Genomic DNA, 14,934 nt, shown 5'->3' on the forward strand with positions numbered 1-14,934 from the left:
AAAACAGTTTCATGCACAATCCGTATCAATGTGACCTCTCAAATAGTTACATTTCTATGCAAAGTATAACCTTGGAGATATGCTCTTAAAAGCCAGCATTACAAATATTTTAGAGGCCTAAAATGCATAAGACTATCTACCATTTTTTTCTGGTCAGGCTGATTTCTAACGACTGCATGAGAGAATATCTACAAGTATGTGAGGTCAAACCAGGCAGAAGGACATGTCATGCAAATGTCAGCATCTGACCTGAAGAAAGAATATGGAGAACTGGGAACACAGCCTCAAGCTGTACACTTATGCAACTCAAGAGTGTATCCTATTTTGCATCTATGGTTTCTTTCTACAAAGGAAGAAAAGTCACATGGATGATTCTAGAAATAACATTTGCAATGCTGGCAGAAATGACAACCACAATAATAATGAGAATAACGATTGCTTATTTAAGTGAAGTGGCATCATCTCTAATCCAGAAGCATGTGGTATCTGATTTTTTTTTTTCATTTTCCTACTGTACAGCAAGGGGATCAAGTTATCCTTACATGTATACATTACAATTACATTTTTTCCCCCACCCTTTGTTCTGTTGCAACATGAGTATCTAGACAAAGTTCTCAATGCTATTCAGCAGGATCTCCTCCTAAATCTATTCTAAATTGTGTCTGATAAGCCCAAGCTCCTGATCCCTCCCACTCCCTCCCCCTCCCATCAGGCAGCCACAAGTCTTTTCTCCAAGTCCATGATTTTCTTTTCTGAGGAGATGTGCTGGATATTAGATTCCAGTTATAAGTGATATCATATGGTATTTGTCTTTGTCTTTCTGGCTCATTTCACTCAGGATGAGATTCTCTAGTTCCATCCATGTTGCTGCAAATGGCATTATGTCATTCTTTTTTATGGCTGAGTAGTATTCCATTGTGTATCTGATTTTTAAATGCAGCAGCAGAAGCATGAAGAACTTCTGCATATCACATGAAGTCTAATACTACTGATCTGAACTGTGGGGAACAGATGACTACTAACTACAGTGGTTAGTACTTATAGTTTCTCTATTAGCACTACTGACTTCTTTTGCATTATGTTTTCAGTGATAAGTCAGTAAAAAAAATTGGAAAATTTCAATTTTCACTAATTTTACAAAAGTGGAGATAGTCAACTTAATGATTATCTTTACATAAACAACAAAAAATTTCCCTAAATTTGCAAGACTGAAGATGGTATAATTGTTGCTCTGTGTGTGCTGACATAATCAATACACGTTACTATACAGCTAAACTTAAGTAACTATTTTGAAAAGGGAAATGGATCTTTCCCTAAAATGTGCCCTGTGAAAAACAGTATAGGAACCATTACATGATGAATATTAAATAATATTCTAAACAATTCACATGTAATGCTCATAAGGAAAATTGAATTTTAATGAATTTTATTTGTTTTTAACAATCTCATTACCAGCATCACCATCATTATAATATCATCATCTCCTTTTTCTCATTTATTTTTTCTTTATCCAATTGAGCTGGGCCATCATTTCCAAAACGCATGTCAGTACCTTAACTCCTTTGCCCCTCTGTCTTTTTATCATACCTACAGATTCCATGCAGCAAAACCCAAATGCTGGAGGAACTCCATCACTCATGTCCTCTGATACCTGCACATCAATACCCAGCCCTGAATTGACAGGGTCACACAACACACCAGAAAGCTTCCACTGTAAACTGAAGATGCACACTCTCTGAAAATTACACTTCTGTGGTAATTTCACTTTTCCAATTACGGCAAAGAAAATGTTGAGTCATTTCCACTCCATTTAAACCTTTAATCCTCTAACCACTGTTCCCAATATGCTGCCTTGCTCCAAACCTATACCATCAAGCGGATTACCTTTGTCCCTTACCTTTCCAAAGAGAAAAACAAACAAAAGCAAAAAAACAAAGAACCTCATCACGCAGGAACTCCTTCATCTTCTTGATGCAAACTTATATACATGGAGGCAATTCTGGATTTACCCATCGCCCTCTTATTACAGTGGAGGAGTTCTCCCTCTTCCATTCTAGAGCTAATCCCTTCAACTGTGTTTTAGAGTCCATTCACTTCCCACAGAGTCAAAATTCTCAACAAGTTCCCTACACTCAGTGTCTCCTTCACTACAGCTCACTCTCATTCCTGAATTACTCCAATGTGCTATGGGCCCTACCACTCCATGCCCTGGGATCACCACTGACCTTGATCTTGTGGATTTTTAGTGGACATGCTAAGTCATCCTCTTATTTGTTCAGCCCCATATGATAGGGTTCCCAACTTCGTCCTTAAAAATGCTTTCTTCTTTTAGCTTCCATGACACAGAGCTCTTCACAATTATCTTCTTCGTCTATGGCCATCCTTCACTGTCTTTTTTCAGGAGTAGGCTCCTCTATCTTGTCTTATATGCTGGAGTTTCTCAAAACTCATTTAAAAAGCCCTCTTCTCATCTACTCTCAGCTCTTTCCTTGGGCAAGTCTCACCCACACCCATGCTTTATTTACCATTCATACAGAGAGATGATAAACAAGTACGTCACCAACCCAGACTTCTCATTTCTGGACCTTCTGTGGATTACTTCTATATAAGGAAAACACCTTCTCCTAGGTGTTTCAAAGACTTGTGAAATTCAACATGTCTAAAACTAAACTCATGCTTTTCCACACCTCTTCCACCCACATGAAAATTCAAACCCTGTGTAGTGTTTCCTAATTAGACAATACTACCATCCATTAAGTCTTGCAAACCAGAAAAATGCTTCATCTCTAATACCACCTTCTTTCTCAACCTTACTCCCTCCACTCTCCTTGGGACTTGGCATGGGTGCAGTTTTACAACTATTCGTATAACTATGTAACCGTGTTCCCTAAAGGCAGGAACTCTTGTTTGTTTTTACTCACCACTACATCCCACCTAGCACAATGTCACACTATTGCAAATACTCATTTTTTTAAATGAACAAATAGATATTATTAATAAAAAATCATTATATTCCAGGCACTAAACATTTTATTAAAATTATCTTTTTAAATCCCTGTAACAGCCTATGAAGTAGATATTATTACTGTTGTTACTGTTTTCATCAGTTTATTGAGGAGGAAGTTAGGCTGTTGGGCTGTTGAGAAGTACACTTCCCTCTCAAGATCAAACACTTGGAAGTGGTAGAAGAGGGGAGACCCAGGTTACCAGGGAACTTGTATGCCATTCTGCTATTTCATCTTTAGGGTTTTCAAAGATACTCTCCAACTACTTGGCTAAAGTTTATCTGAGTTTAATATGAACTATCATTAACTTATGAATATATTACAAAGAAAAAGTTATATATAATTAATATATGCTCAGAAATCTTCAGTTTATATGTAGTTATCATGAGATAAAGCTTAAATTCTTTTTCTGGAATTCAAGAGCTTCCATGATCCAGTCTTTCCTTCCTTTCAAGCCTTTTTCCCCATGACACTCTGATGCTATAGTCAGGAGTCAGCGAATTACAATCCACAGGCCAATTCTAGCTTAGCACTTGTTTTTGTAAATAAAGTTTTAAGAAGCACAGTCAAACACATTTGTTTACACAATGACTATGCATTATAATGGCAGAGTTAAACAGCCATAACTGTTAAGGAAAAATGTACAGTCCAAAAAGTCTAAACATTTACTAACTGGCCCTTTATAGAACAAGTTTTTCAACAACTGAACTGGACTTCTAGACTGAAATATACTTTAATGGGAGTAACTATAATAGTTATCATTAATCAAGTCCTGGGTTCTTTCAACAAACTTTCAAGAGAGAGCCCTTTCCCCTGTTTTAGTTAATAAAAGAAGGATGAAAGAGAAAGCAAGAGAGGAAAGAAAAAAAGAAGAAAGTCAAATCGAGGCTCAGGTGGGTGAATAATGTGACCATTTTCACAGAGCAAAATAAGTGGAGAAACTGGGATTCAGATCATGCTAGATGACCATGTTCCAGGACTCAAAGGCCTAGAACACTTCCCCCGGTGCCCACTACTGCCTTTTTCCTCAATAGGACTTATTGTTTATGCATGCTACTCTTTCTCCTCTACAAAATGCCGATTTTCCTTTAAAACCCCAGGGAGGTACCTGGTGAAATCTTACACATTTTTGGGTACAAAGTCAAATGTTACCTCTTTGACTAAGTCTTCCTAGACCACTGCAACAAGAGGAATAATCCCTCCTATGAACGCTCACAGCACTTCAGTCATACCCTGGTGACACATAACACTATCTCGCTCTTAAGTTTACTAACAGCAAAATACAAGTTTACTTTTATATCCTGTAGAAAACCTAGCACAATGTCATAATAAGTACTTAACAATCACTTATCTAATGAATGAATCTAGATAAAAACATTGAGACACTTCTACTCTGGATTTTTTAAATGAATTTACTAAATAATTCAACAGATTAAAAAAGCTATCTTTTTGTTTTGTTTTGTTTTGTTTTTTTAGGGCCACACCCGTGGCATATGGAGGTTCCCAGGCTCGGGGTTGAATCAGAGCTACAGCTGCCGGCCTACGCCAGAGCCACAGCAACGTGGGATCCGAGCCGCGTCTGCGACCTACATCACAGCTCACAGCAATGCCGGATCCTTAACCTACTGAGCAAAGCCAGGGATCAAACCTGCAACCTCTTGGTTCCTAGTTGGATTTGTTTCTGCTGTACCACAATGGGAACTCCCAGATAAAAATCTAGAATGTAGTCTAAATACAGAAATATCTTCCTCAGTATTGACTTTTAGTGTTTTTAGCCTACTTATAAGAACAAACTTTAACAGGAACTAAAAATTCATAAGTATTACATACATTTAAAGTTTTTTTTTTAATACTATCATACAATAATAAAACTTAACATTATAATTACTTATACTAGGCTACCATTTTGCTAGGACAGAAAAATTCTTCATAATGCCCAAATTAACAACAAAAAACTTAAGTTATTAGAAATTTAAAATCAAGTATCAAAAATAAAATGTTATTTATTGTAAGACTATAGAGACCACAAGTGATGTTTCTAATGACTAGTTATTTCTGAAGTTCTTTCTATAGAGCGAGCTAAATGCTCAATGTCATTACTGCAGAAAATAATTTAAATGCAAATACTAATAGTAAAAAAATATATAATTTAAAATAGTTTGAGAGTCTGGTTTGATTTTTCTCAAGTGCTCTATATAGTGTAAATAAGATTTAGTAAAAAATTAAGTACAGAGTAGAAATTATTTTAAGAAATAACATTTAGAATTAAAAAAGAGTTAAATATATTCAAAGCAGACACCTACCTGCATCACTTTCTGTTGAATCTCTTCTAACTGTGTACGCTTACTACGCTGCCTACAAACTTCCTGGTAGCGGGTATACTGCTCTCGCAGTGAATCTAATAATTTCATAACCTGTGGCTGTGCAAGCAGTTCGTCATCCATAGGAGACCATGAGACCCCTCCATCTGAGCCATTAAATCGACGCTGCTGTAATTCGGATAACAATTCATGCCCTTTATGAATGAAAGATACTTATAATTAATATCCATACAGAAATACAATTCTTTTCAATTTTCTAAACTCTAGTCCCTTATTTTTAGAATGTATTGGCCTATATGTTTACATCTCAATGTAAATAGAGGAAGATATATGTCATATATATACTATACTATATAGTTAGTACACAGTATATATGCTATGTGTAATTTCTAGATCAGTTGGTTGATCGATGGATCTATCTGTCTATCTGTCACAGTGCTGGATTCACTGCTCAGAATATTATGCTAATTAATCCTCTTTCCCCGCAGAGCACAATTATATTCTGTGATTTCTGTCTGATGGTACTAATTAGTATGTTTTGTCTGACAGTACTAATCAATACTAAGCAATATGTTAGAGTATTTCAGTAGTAATGAAAATCCTTAATCATAGCACCTAAAAGAAATGTTGTTGTGTAACAAATGGATGACTAAAGAAAGAAATTCTTTACTACTGATATAAAATAATATTTAAATAATCTCTATTTGTATGAATCTCTACAACATATTAATTAACAGAATCATGAGGGGCCACATTAGTTTAAGAACTATATTCAATGTTATTTGATTATAGCAAACTCATGGAGAAAATCATTCATTCATGAGAAATTAAAATTACAGAATTTTAATTTCTGTAAAGCTAAAGAAATTAAGGCTAAAAGTGAAATAGCTTTTTTTTTTTTTTTTTAGGACCATACCTGCAGCATACAGAAGTTCCCAGGCTAGGGGTTGAGTCAGAGCTGCAGCTGTCTGCCTAAGACATAGCCACAGCAACACGGGATCCTGAACTCACTAAGCGAGGCCTAGGATTGAACCCACATCCTAGGACTGAACCCACAACTTGCGGTTTATTCACTTTTAAAATTGTTAATATTAGGAGTTCAATTCGAGGCCTAGGATTGAACCCAATCCTCATGGATACAGCAACTCCGGATCTGAGCCGCATCTGTGACCTATCACAGCTCACAGCAACACGAGATCCTTAACCCACTAAGCGAGTCCTAGGATTAAACCCACATCCTCATGGATACTAGCCGGGATCATTACCACTTAGCCACAATGGAAACTCCTAATATTAACAATTTTAAAAGTGAATAAACTGCAAGTTGTTTTTCCAGGATAATACTATTCTAAAAGGAGCCCCCAAATAAGCAGATATTTAAATTCTCTTCTCTTCCATTTTTATTCAAGAAAATGGCCTAAATTTAAATGGCTTTCAATAACAGAAATGGATTTTTTATTATGATTTGGAGGTACTTCCAATTTATAAAAAACACCAAAGATTGTTCTAAATGTCTCCATTTTATATACTCTTTCTATTCCTACTTTAGTTCCTTTTAATATTAAAAAGGACTTAGTGGCTTATAAACGTAGTTCTATAATACAAACATAAAAAGTTTCTTAATTCAATGGCATAAGCAGCATTTGAAATGTTAAATATAAATGTGGGATTAAGTTGTTAACCTAAAGGAATATTTTCACTGACAGTCTACTCTATCTTCTAACCATGTAATTTTTTCACAGATTATAATTATTTCTTCATTCTTTCCAGAAGATCTAAATAATACTGAAAAAACTTGGGACAACTGAATCAATTCTGAATATCCAACAAAGATATTCAGAATTTATTTCTTTACTCCTTATTGCATTTTATAATTGGAAGAGCACCTGTTTAAAGACTTACAAAAAGTCTTTAAACACACAACACACACATACTCTTAATATACACTATATATCCATAAAAGTCATTAAATCAGAACAAATTTTTTTTTCCTACTTGGACAACTGTTACCTTTACTATCTTCCTTGTGGATACCATTTCCATTAGAGAAGCAGAATCACATAAAGATTTCAAAGACCATACTTCAAAACCAGACTGCCGTGATTCAAGTCCCAACTCTGGCATTAGTGGTTGTGTAACTTGCTAAACCTTTTAATGCCTCAGTTTCCCCCTCTTAACACTGAGATAACAAAAGTACCTACTTCACTGGGTTGTGGTGAAGGATAAATGAGTTACCATGTGTAAAGTGTTTAGAACAGTGCCTACTACACAGTTGAGTTAGAATTACACCCTATTATTAGAAATAAAATTAAGGTATTTTCACGTAAAAGAATTCCAGTGGGTTCTCCTAGATTTTGTGAAACCATTACTAGAGCTATCTGGGCTAGAATATACATACCATGCAGCACTGAACACATACTATGTGCAAGGCCACTGCAAGGTGCTAAGTGTTTTTACATTGTAAAAAACTACAACCAGTGGCTCTGGATTTAGATCTTTTTTTTAGTATTATAGTGATGGAGCTTAATAGTTATTTGATTCTAGCAATTTATTTAATATCACTAAGCCTTGGCTTTCTCAAGTACAAACAGAAAATACTACTAATTATCTCAAGGGTTAGTGAAATGAAATATGAAAATACAATGATAGAAACATAATGCATATTCAATAATCCTCATAGCAACCCAGTGAAACATTTCATAAATAAGGAAATAAATTAAAATATTTCAAGGGAGAGATAATTTATCATAATTAATAATTTTTTTAATATTGTAGGTATTTTAACACAGTTAGGTTAAACCAAAGAGCAGTGTGAGAAACTTCCCCTTGAGTTTCTACCACATAAAACACACTCAATCAATGTTTACTTCATGAGCCAATTAACATATGATTGGTTTAATGGATTATGATTATCACTGATAAATATGTTTTTTCATCTTACCTGTCTGAAGAACAGTTTCAGGATCAACTGATGGAAGAAAGTTTAAATCCACAGACCTGGAAAGCACCAAAAAGAGTAATTTTTAAAGTTATACATATGTATATCTATATAACTTAAGAAAACCCTTCATACATATTTATCGAAACAAAGGCACACAGTATGAAAATCTGAAGCATATTTGTCCTACCCATATAATTTCTCTTAAGCATTAGGAAGCCCATTACAGACAATTAAACACCAGTAGCCAAAGAAATATCACAAGTATAAAAAAATCACAAAATACACTACTTGGAAAATTCAATTTACTGTTAACTATAGTATTATTTTGAGTATATCAAAGGAATCCATTTTAGTATTTATCCATTGGATATTTGCTTCAAACTGAAATTTGTCACTATATAATAACCCAGAAATGTTAACATTAAATATACATGCAGCCATCCTCTAATCAAAAGTTTACCTAACTATATAGCAACCTTTGAGAATTGCAAATACCTTCTCTAATATTCATGTATATGTGTCCCCTAGCAGTTGTACTCTCTTCTCTATACTAATTATGCTTCATTTGCAGCTAGACCATGGCCTTTAGTTTCTTTCTTTCTTTTTTTTAATTTTTTTATTTTTGTCTTTTTAGGACCAGTGTGGCATATGTTGGTCCCCAGGCTAGGGGTCTAACCGGAGCTTCTGATACCGGCCTACACCAGAGCCACAGCAACGACAAATCCGAGCCGCGTCTGTGATCTACATACTCCAAGGCTCACAGCAACGGAGGATCCTTAACCCACCGAGCGGGACCAGGGATCAAACCCACAACTTCATGGTTCCTAGTCAGATTCGTTTCCGTGCACCAAGACAGGAACTCCCACCTTTAGTTTTTTAAACACATGTGGTAAGTAGGAGATGAAGGAAAGACAGGGTACATTGGCAAATCAAAGCCTAGAGCCTTGCTGCTCTAAGCGACAGCGCTTGCTCTTTATCTTTCACTTTTGTCAACTGATCTAGGCCTTCAGTTCTTAGTCTAAATGCTTCCTGAGGACTAATGTAAAGAAGGTGATGAAAATTTGCAAGAGGAACTTTTATCATCTGAGGTTTAAGAGAGACTAAGTAATAAAAACTGAATTCCTTGGAGATGGATTGGCAAATTCAAGATTTTACTTGATACTTCATGCAGTCACTCAAACCATCATTTATTTCCCAGTGTTTTGAAAAAAATATTAAGTGGTGCAAAAGGGGTTCCACTGGCATGTAAGTATAGGGAATTTTAAGGAAGCAATTAAACAGGTTTTTTTTTTTTTTTTAACTACAATGCTTCCTAAGAACCTGTAATCTATCTGTAAATGTCCACAATTGTTTCCAAAGAGAGAAACATGGTAAACAGTATTAAACCCTATGACCATGAATTCATTTTCTACAGGCACTCTCCTAGGATGTCTTTCCTCAACATGATATTGAGAAATACCAAACCTACTCTGGACTTCAGAAAAAAAGAGGTTTAGCAAATATTTGTCAAGTAACTTGTGTGATATTTTCAATTCCTAAACCACAGCATATTAAGTGTGTGTATGATACCTATACACACACTCACATATTTACATACATGTGAAATGTTTACATTTACTTTTCTATATGGCCCCTCTCTATAAGATAATAATGTTCCCAAATGTTTGTTACAACTTTAGATTGACATGGTTTACATTAAAACGTTTGTTTTCATATTTTTACTTTGTTTTGAATCAAGATTTGGTGTTAAACTATGACTTTCTCACGTCCCTCTTACTTCACTATCTCAGTAAACTGGTCAGTAACTACATTTGGATTCACAGAATAACAAGACGCATTCTATCAAGGTTCCACTGTAATTTTAAGGTCAGATTTAAAAGAGATAGACAAGAATGAATGTTGATCCTTTCAAATTTCCTAGTGAAAAATTACTGTTATAGTAATGACTTTATTACTGAGGATTAATTTGCTTCCTATAGTGCTTTTTACCGGGGGAAAGGGAACTGGCCTGAAAATTGTTAAGGTTGAAAAGTTCAATGGAAATATGTTAAAATGATAAATCTAGGTAGTTACATATAAGTAATACAAATGCACAATTACTTCATCCAGTGTCATGAAATACTAAATTCCCCAAGTTGAACTCATATCACATATTTTACAAGGACTCAGGAGCTCTACAAGATAGGAATGTAAGTGCTAATGTATTTAAATAAGGATATAATGATTTTATACAGTCTTTTCCATAGTCTTTACAATCAAAGTAAAATTCTATAAAGGCGGAAAATTATTTCATTTTGAAAATATGCTCCTGCAAAGACGAATATTTTACACAGCATCAGAAAAAGGTAAATATATTACTACTCATTTTTTAAAAAGTCTTTTTGTAAAGAAACTTGGATTTAAATCAATAAATTTTACATGTATAAGCAATTCTCAATAATTAAAAAATAGATTTAAGTCAATTTTTGTATGCCAAGTTTGACTGAATAGAGATTTGCTTACCTCAGTTCTTTTAGCTTGCATTAACAATAGAGTCATCTTTTAATAGATTAATCATAGCTTTGCAAAGGTGTAATTGCATGACTCTAGTTACCTACCTTTCCTTTTCTTGCTGATTTCCTTTATCACTTCCATTGTTAATCAAAGCAAGTTCATCTAATAATGATGTAGATTCCTTTGTAAATTTCTCAAAAACCTACAGTATGAGATTTTAGTAACATATTAAGAATAATCTTAATAGTTGATAAAGTACTTAAAGATTTTCAACTAACAGCAAAAGAATTAGTCAGGCAGGATTCCTGCTCCCTCTCTGGATGGCATTTAGTACATTTTAATCACCAGAGCCCAACAGCGTAGAAGACAAAAAACAGCTTCTTAAAACAATGGAGATGAGATTGCTTCCTAAAACAATAAATAGTTTCACTGGATAAAGAATTTTAAAAATTTAAATGCCCTCAGAAATTACCTTTATTCCTCAGACCAGTTTATTTTTGTCCCTATGTTTCCTTGAGAAACATCTGTACCAGCAACAGTTTTAACTACGTGAACATTATTTAGACCATTTGTAACCCTCTAATTTCAGTTAAAGAACATTTTTTATGTTATTCTATTAACCACTCTGGTTGCATGTAATAGTTTAAAAGTTTTATATACAAGCATGTAGCATAAAAATAAATTAGTTATAATTTCAATATGATTTCTTAAAATATTTCTAAAAAAGGATTTGGGCAAGTCTGTTTATAATAAAATGGCCATTGATTTGTCTGATATCATTGTTCAAATACAATGAAAATCAAACTGGTTATCCATTTTGGAATATCCAAGAGTTCATTATTCTTCCAAAAAATGAGCATATAATCTAAACTGAGTTAATTTTAAGTTTGTTCTTTTAGTCCCCAGCAGTTTGATTAAATAATGCTGCATTATACAGAGTAGCAGATTTCCAAAGTCTGGCCTGAAAAGGAAGATGAATTTTCAGAAATGAAAACCTTCACCTGTCAATCTCCTCTTCAATTCAAATTGATGTCTATATCCTCTTTGAAAATGTTGTATCAACTAGATTACCCCTCAGGAAATTATGCTACTTTGTTAATCTAATAAAAAGTTTTACAACTTTGACTGCAATATTGTTATTAATGACAACAGTAATAGCTAACACTTGTGAATTTGACTCCAGAGTATCTGCCTTCAAGCATTATGCTATCATGTGGTATGTATTATATTTTTTCAGTTTTATAAAAAGGAATGCAATCTACATTTTAGTTGATTAAAATGAAAGTTAACAAATGTCTTATTTATAGGTAATAGCTTTTTTATCTCATTGTAATATACCAACCAGCCTCTTATTTAACCAGTCCATGTGATCATAGGTGAGACTCCCACCAAAATCTTCTGTTAACTGGCATGGTTCTATGTAACGAGTCAATTTATTGGCGGACACTAAAATAACCTATAAAGGTAAAAAGGAAAAAAAAATTAGTGAGCCATTATTAAAGACCATGAAGTAATGAGGAAATAAAATTGATTAAAATATGTACTACTATTCCCAATATGATGATGTATTATCAATTTATTTGTTATACAAGAGCATTTAAAATCAATTACATATCTCCTAAGAAATAAGCTATCCTAAATCATTTATAATACCACATTTCAGAAAACAAGAGACACTAGCAGCTCAGATGATTTTCAAAATCTTAGCAATATTAATAATTTCTTGGTAATAAAAATCAATTCTTTTAATAGAATGATGTACTCAGCAAAGAATTTTCACATGGCCTTAAAATTAGCTAGGTTCACTAAAATAGTAAGTATGAATGAATAATAAATCTAGCAATCAAAAAATTATACACTTTAAAGTTTCTCTAACATTCCTTTGATTATATGCTAATGAAACATATCCTCTAACAGCAGAATAAAACTCAGGATAACATATACTAATATTTAATTTGAAAAACGGAACTAAAAGTAGGAAGAAGGTCGGGGAATTCCTAAACTTGAAACTTACATATTAAAATGATACTCCTTTAAATCTAAAAACTTTAAAAGATTCAAACATAAGTTATAAAATAAACCAAGAGATCATTTTAGCACTAAATAAAATTTCAATGAAGATATGCATGAATATAAAAGAAACAAGATATATGGTAGAAAGATATTCAAATGGTAGTGCTAATGCAAAAATAATACATGGAAATTTGAGTCAGCCAAAAAAAAAAAGACTTGATAAGAAAATTAATGTGTCCAGCTGGGAAAAGCACCATTCATACTCTTAACAAACCATCTAGCATGAAAATAAAGAGGAGAGAGGTACCACAAGAGAATGGTGAAGGGATGACTATAAGATGACATGAGTGATTCTCTTGAGATGATGGAACTATACTGTATCTTAACTGTGGTGAATGATTTATGTGTGTCAAATCACATAAAACTTAGAAAAAAGAAGGAATTTTATTGTAGGTAAATTATACTTTAATAAACTTAACTTTCATAAAAAGGGAGGGAAACCCCAACAACAACATAAGGAGGATTTGTGAAAGAACTTCCAGAGAAATAAAGAAGGAAAAGAAAAATTCAGCAACCTACGTGATATGTAAAACCAGGTACATCCATACTATATACGAAGTTATAATGGAAACTATAAATGAGGAAAATCAAAAAGACTGCATACACTCTAATGAGCAGGGAGTACAGTGGGAAAGGAGTGGGAAATTACATCAGGAAGATGACAAAAACATAGCATCCATGGTTCATAAAACTATCAGAGAAAAATAAATCCTATCATAATCAGAGTTTAAACAAACTGCTATTGCTAACAATACAACAAATGGAAATTAAGAGCCTTAGATGTTTATGTTAGAAAGAAAGGCTGATGATGAGCTAAGTGACCTACCTAAAAAGTTTGGGGGCAGGAGGTGGGAGGATAACAACAGAATAAACCCAAAGCAAAGAGGAAGGAGGTGAGAAATTCATAAAGTCAAAAGCTGTTCCTTGAAAAGACTAAAAGAAAACCAACAAAGTTCCGATAAGAAAGAACAAGAAGAAAAGAAAGGCACAAATAAAAAAAACCCTGCCTACACTGACAGCAGTGGTTTATAAGAAAATATGGATACAGGACAATCTTTTGTTAATAACTATGCAAATTTACCAAGAGTTAGCAAGGGTGTTGGGCAGCATAAATTCATAAACAATGTAAACAGACATATAAATTTTATCCATCATTAAAAAAATTTTATAGATCCACATTCCTATAAAATTCACTGGTGGCTGTTCACAGTGAAAATAGTAGATTTGCCGTGTAGACAAGGAACTCTAAAAATGCCAAAGGTAACAAAAACTAAATAACGTATGTGAAAAAAAGCAGTAGTTTAAATAGTCAACTGACTCAGAACCATCCTCATTTTAAATTAACAATTTAGAAAACTATCTCCTGTGGTGAGCGTTTCCCCTGCAATAATCTCATCTTTAATTGAGAGCGTGAGAGGGAGGCGAAAGTGCAGAGGAGGCCGGGAATACAACCAGAACTGTTTTTGGATAATGAATGTTTCAAAAAGAATGAGGGAAACAACATTTAGGAAGAGTCTGTAATAGCAGAAAAGAATCTTTCTGTATTAAAATGCTACATATCTGAGAATTGCCTTTTAGAAGTCAGTGAGGAGTGGCATCCTAAAGAGGAATGAAAAGCGCTTCTCCCAGCACACAGCAAAAGTACTCTGTTTACAAAGGCAAGGAACTGTTCACATGCCTTTGGAAAATGACACCACTTGCCAGAATGCAGCATATAAACTATAGACAACTGCTTCTAAGAGGAAAAATTCAAGTTTGAACAGACAGACAATTCAACTTCATTCTAAGTGATGGCAAACATCATAGAGGGATACGATTTCACAAACAGAGCAAATTCGAATCACAAGCAAAAATAAAATACGCTGTTTTTCTGGAGGTGAGAGGTCAGGGGATTTAGGCCTCAAGTAAAATTAAAGTGCTAAAGGGAGTTTCCACTGTGGCTCAGCTAGTAACCAAGAGAACACAGGGTTCAATCCCTGGCCTTGTTCTGTAGGTTAAGGATCTGGCATTGCTGTGAGCTGTGGTGTAGGCTGGTAGCTGCAGCTCCAATTTGGCCCCAAGCCTGGGAACTTCCATGTGCCACACTTGCAGCCCTAAAAAG

The 14,934-nt window shown here is 34.1% G+C and overlaps 1 protein-coding gene across 6 annotated transcripts in view; it reads right to left on the minus strand.

Moving 5' to 3' along the window:
• The window catches only part of SESTD1 (SEC14 and spectrin domain containing 1), a 129,658-nt gene that overhangs the window by 38,347 nt on the left and 76,377 nt on the right, over window positions 1-14,934 (minus strand). For all 6 annotated transcript variants that reach the window (XM_021075320.1, XM_021075318.1, XM_021075322.1 and 3 more), the window contains 4 exons: window positions 12,103-12,216; window positions 10,865-10,962; window positions 8,268-8,323; window positions 5,309-5,520 (listed from right to left, as the gene is read on the minus strand). In XM_021075320.1, the coding sequence (XP_020930979.1) occupies window positions 5,309-5,520; window positions 8,268-8,323; window positions 10,865-10,962; window positions 12,103-12,216 (480 nt within the window). The remainder of the gene's footprint in view (window positions 1-5,308; window positions 5,521-8,267; window positions 8,324-10,864; window positions 10,963-12,102; window positions 12,217-14,934) is intronic.

The sequence above is a fragment of the Sus scrofa genome, chromosome 15 (assembly GCF_000003025.6).
Source record: "Sus scrofa isolate TJ Tabasco breed Duroc chromosome 15, Sscrofa11.1, whole genome shotgun sequence".
Lineage (NCBI taxonomy): Eukaryota > Metazoa > Chordata > Mammalia > Artiodactyla > Suidae > Sus > Sus scrofa.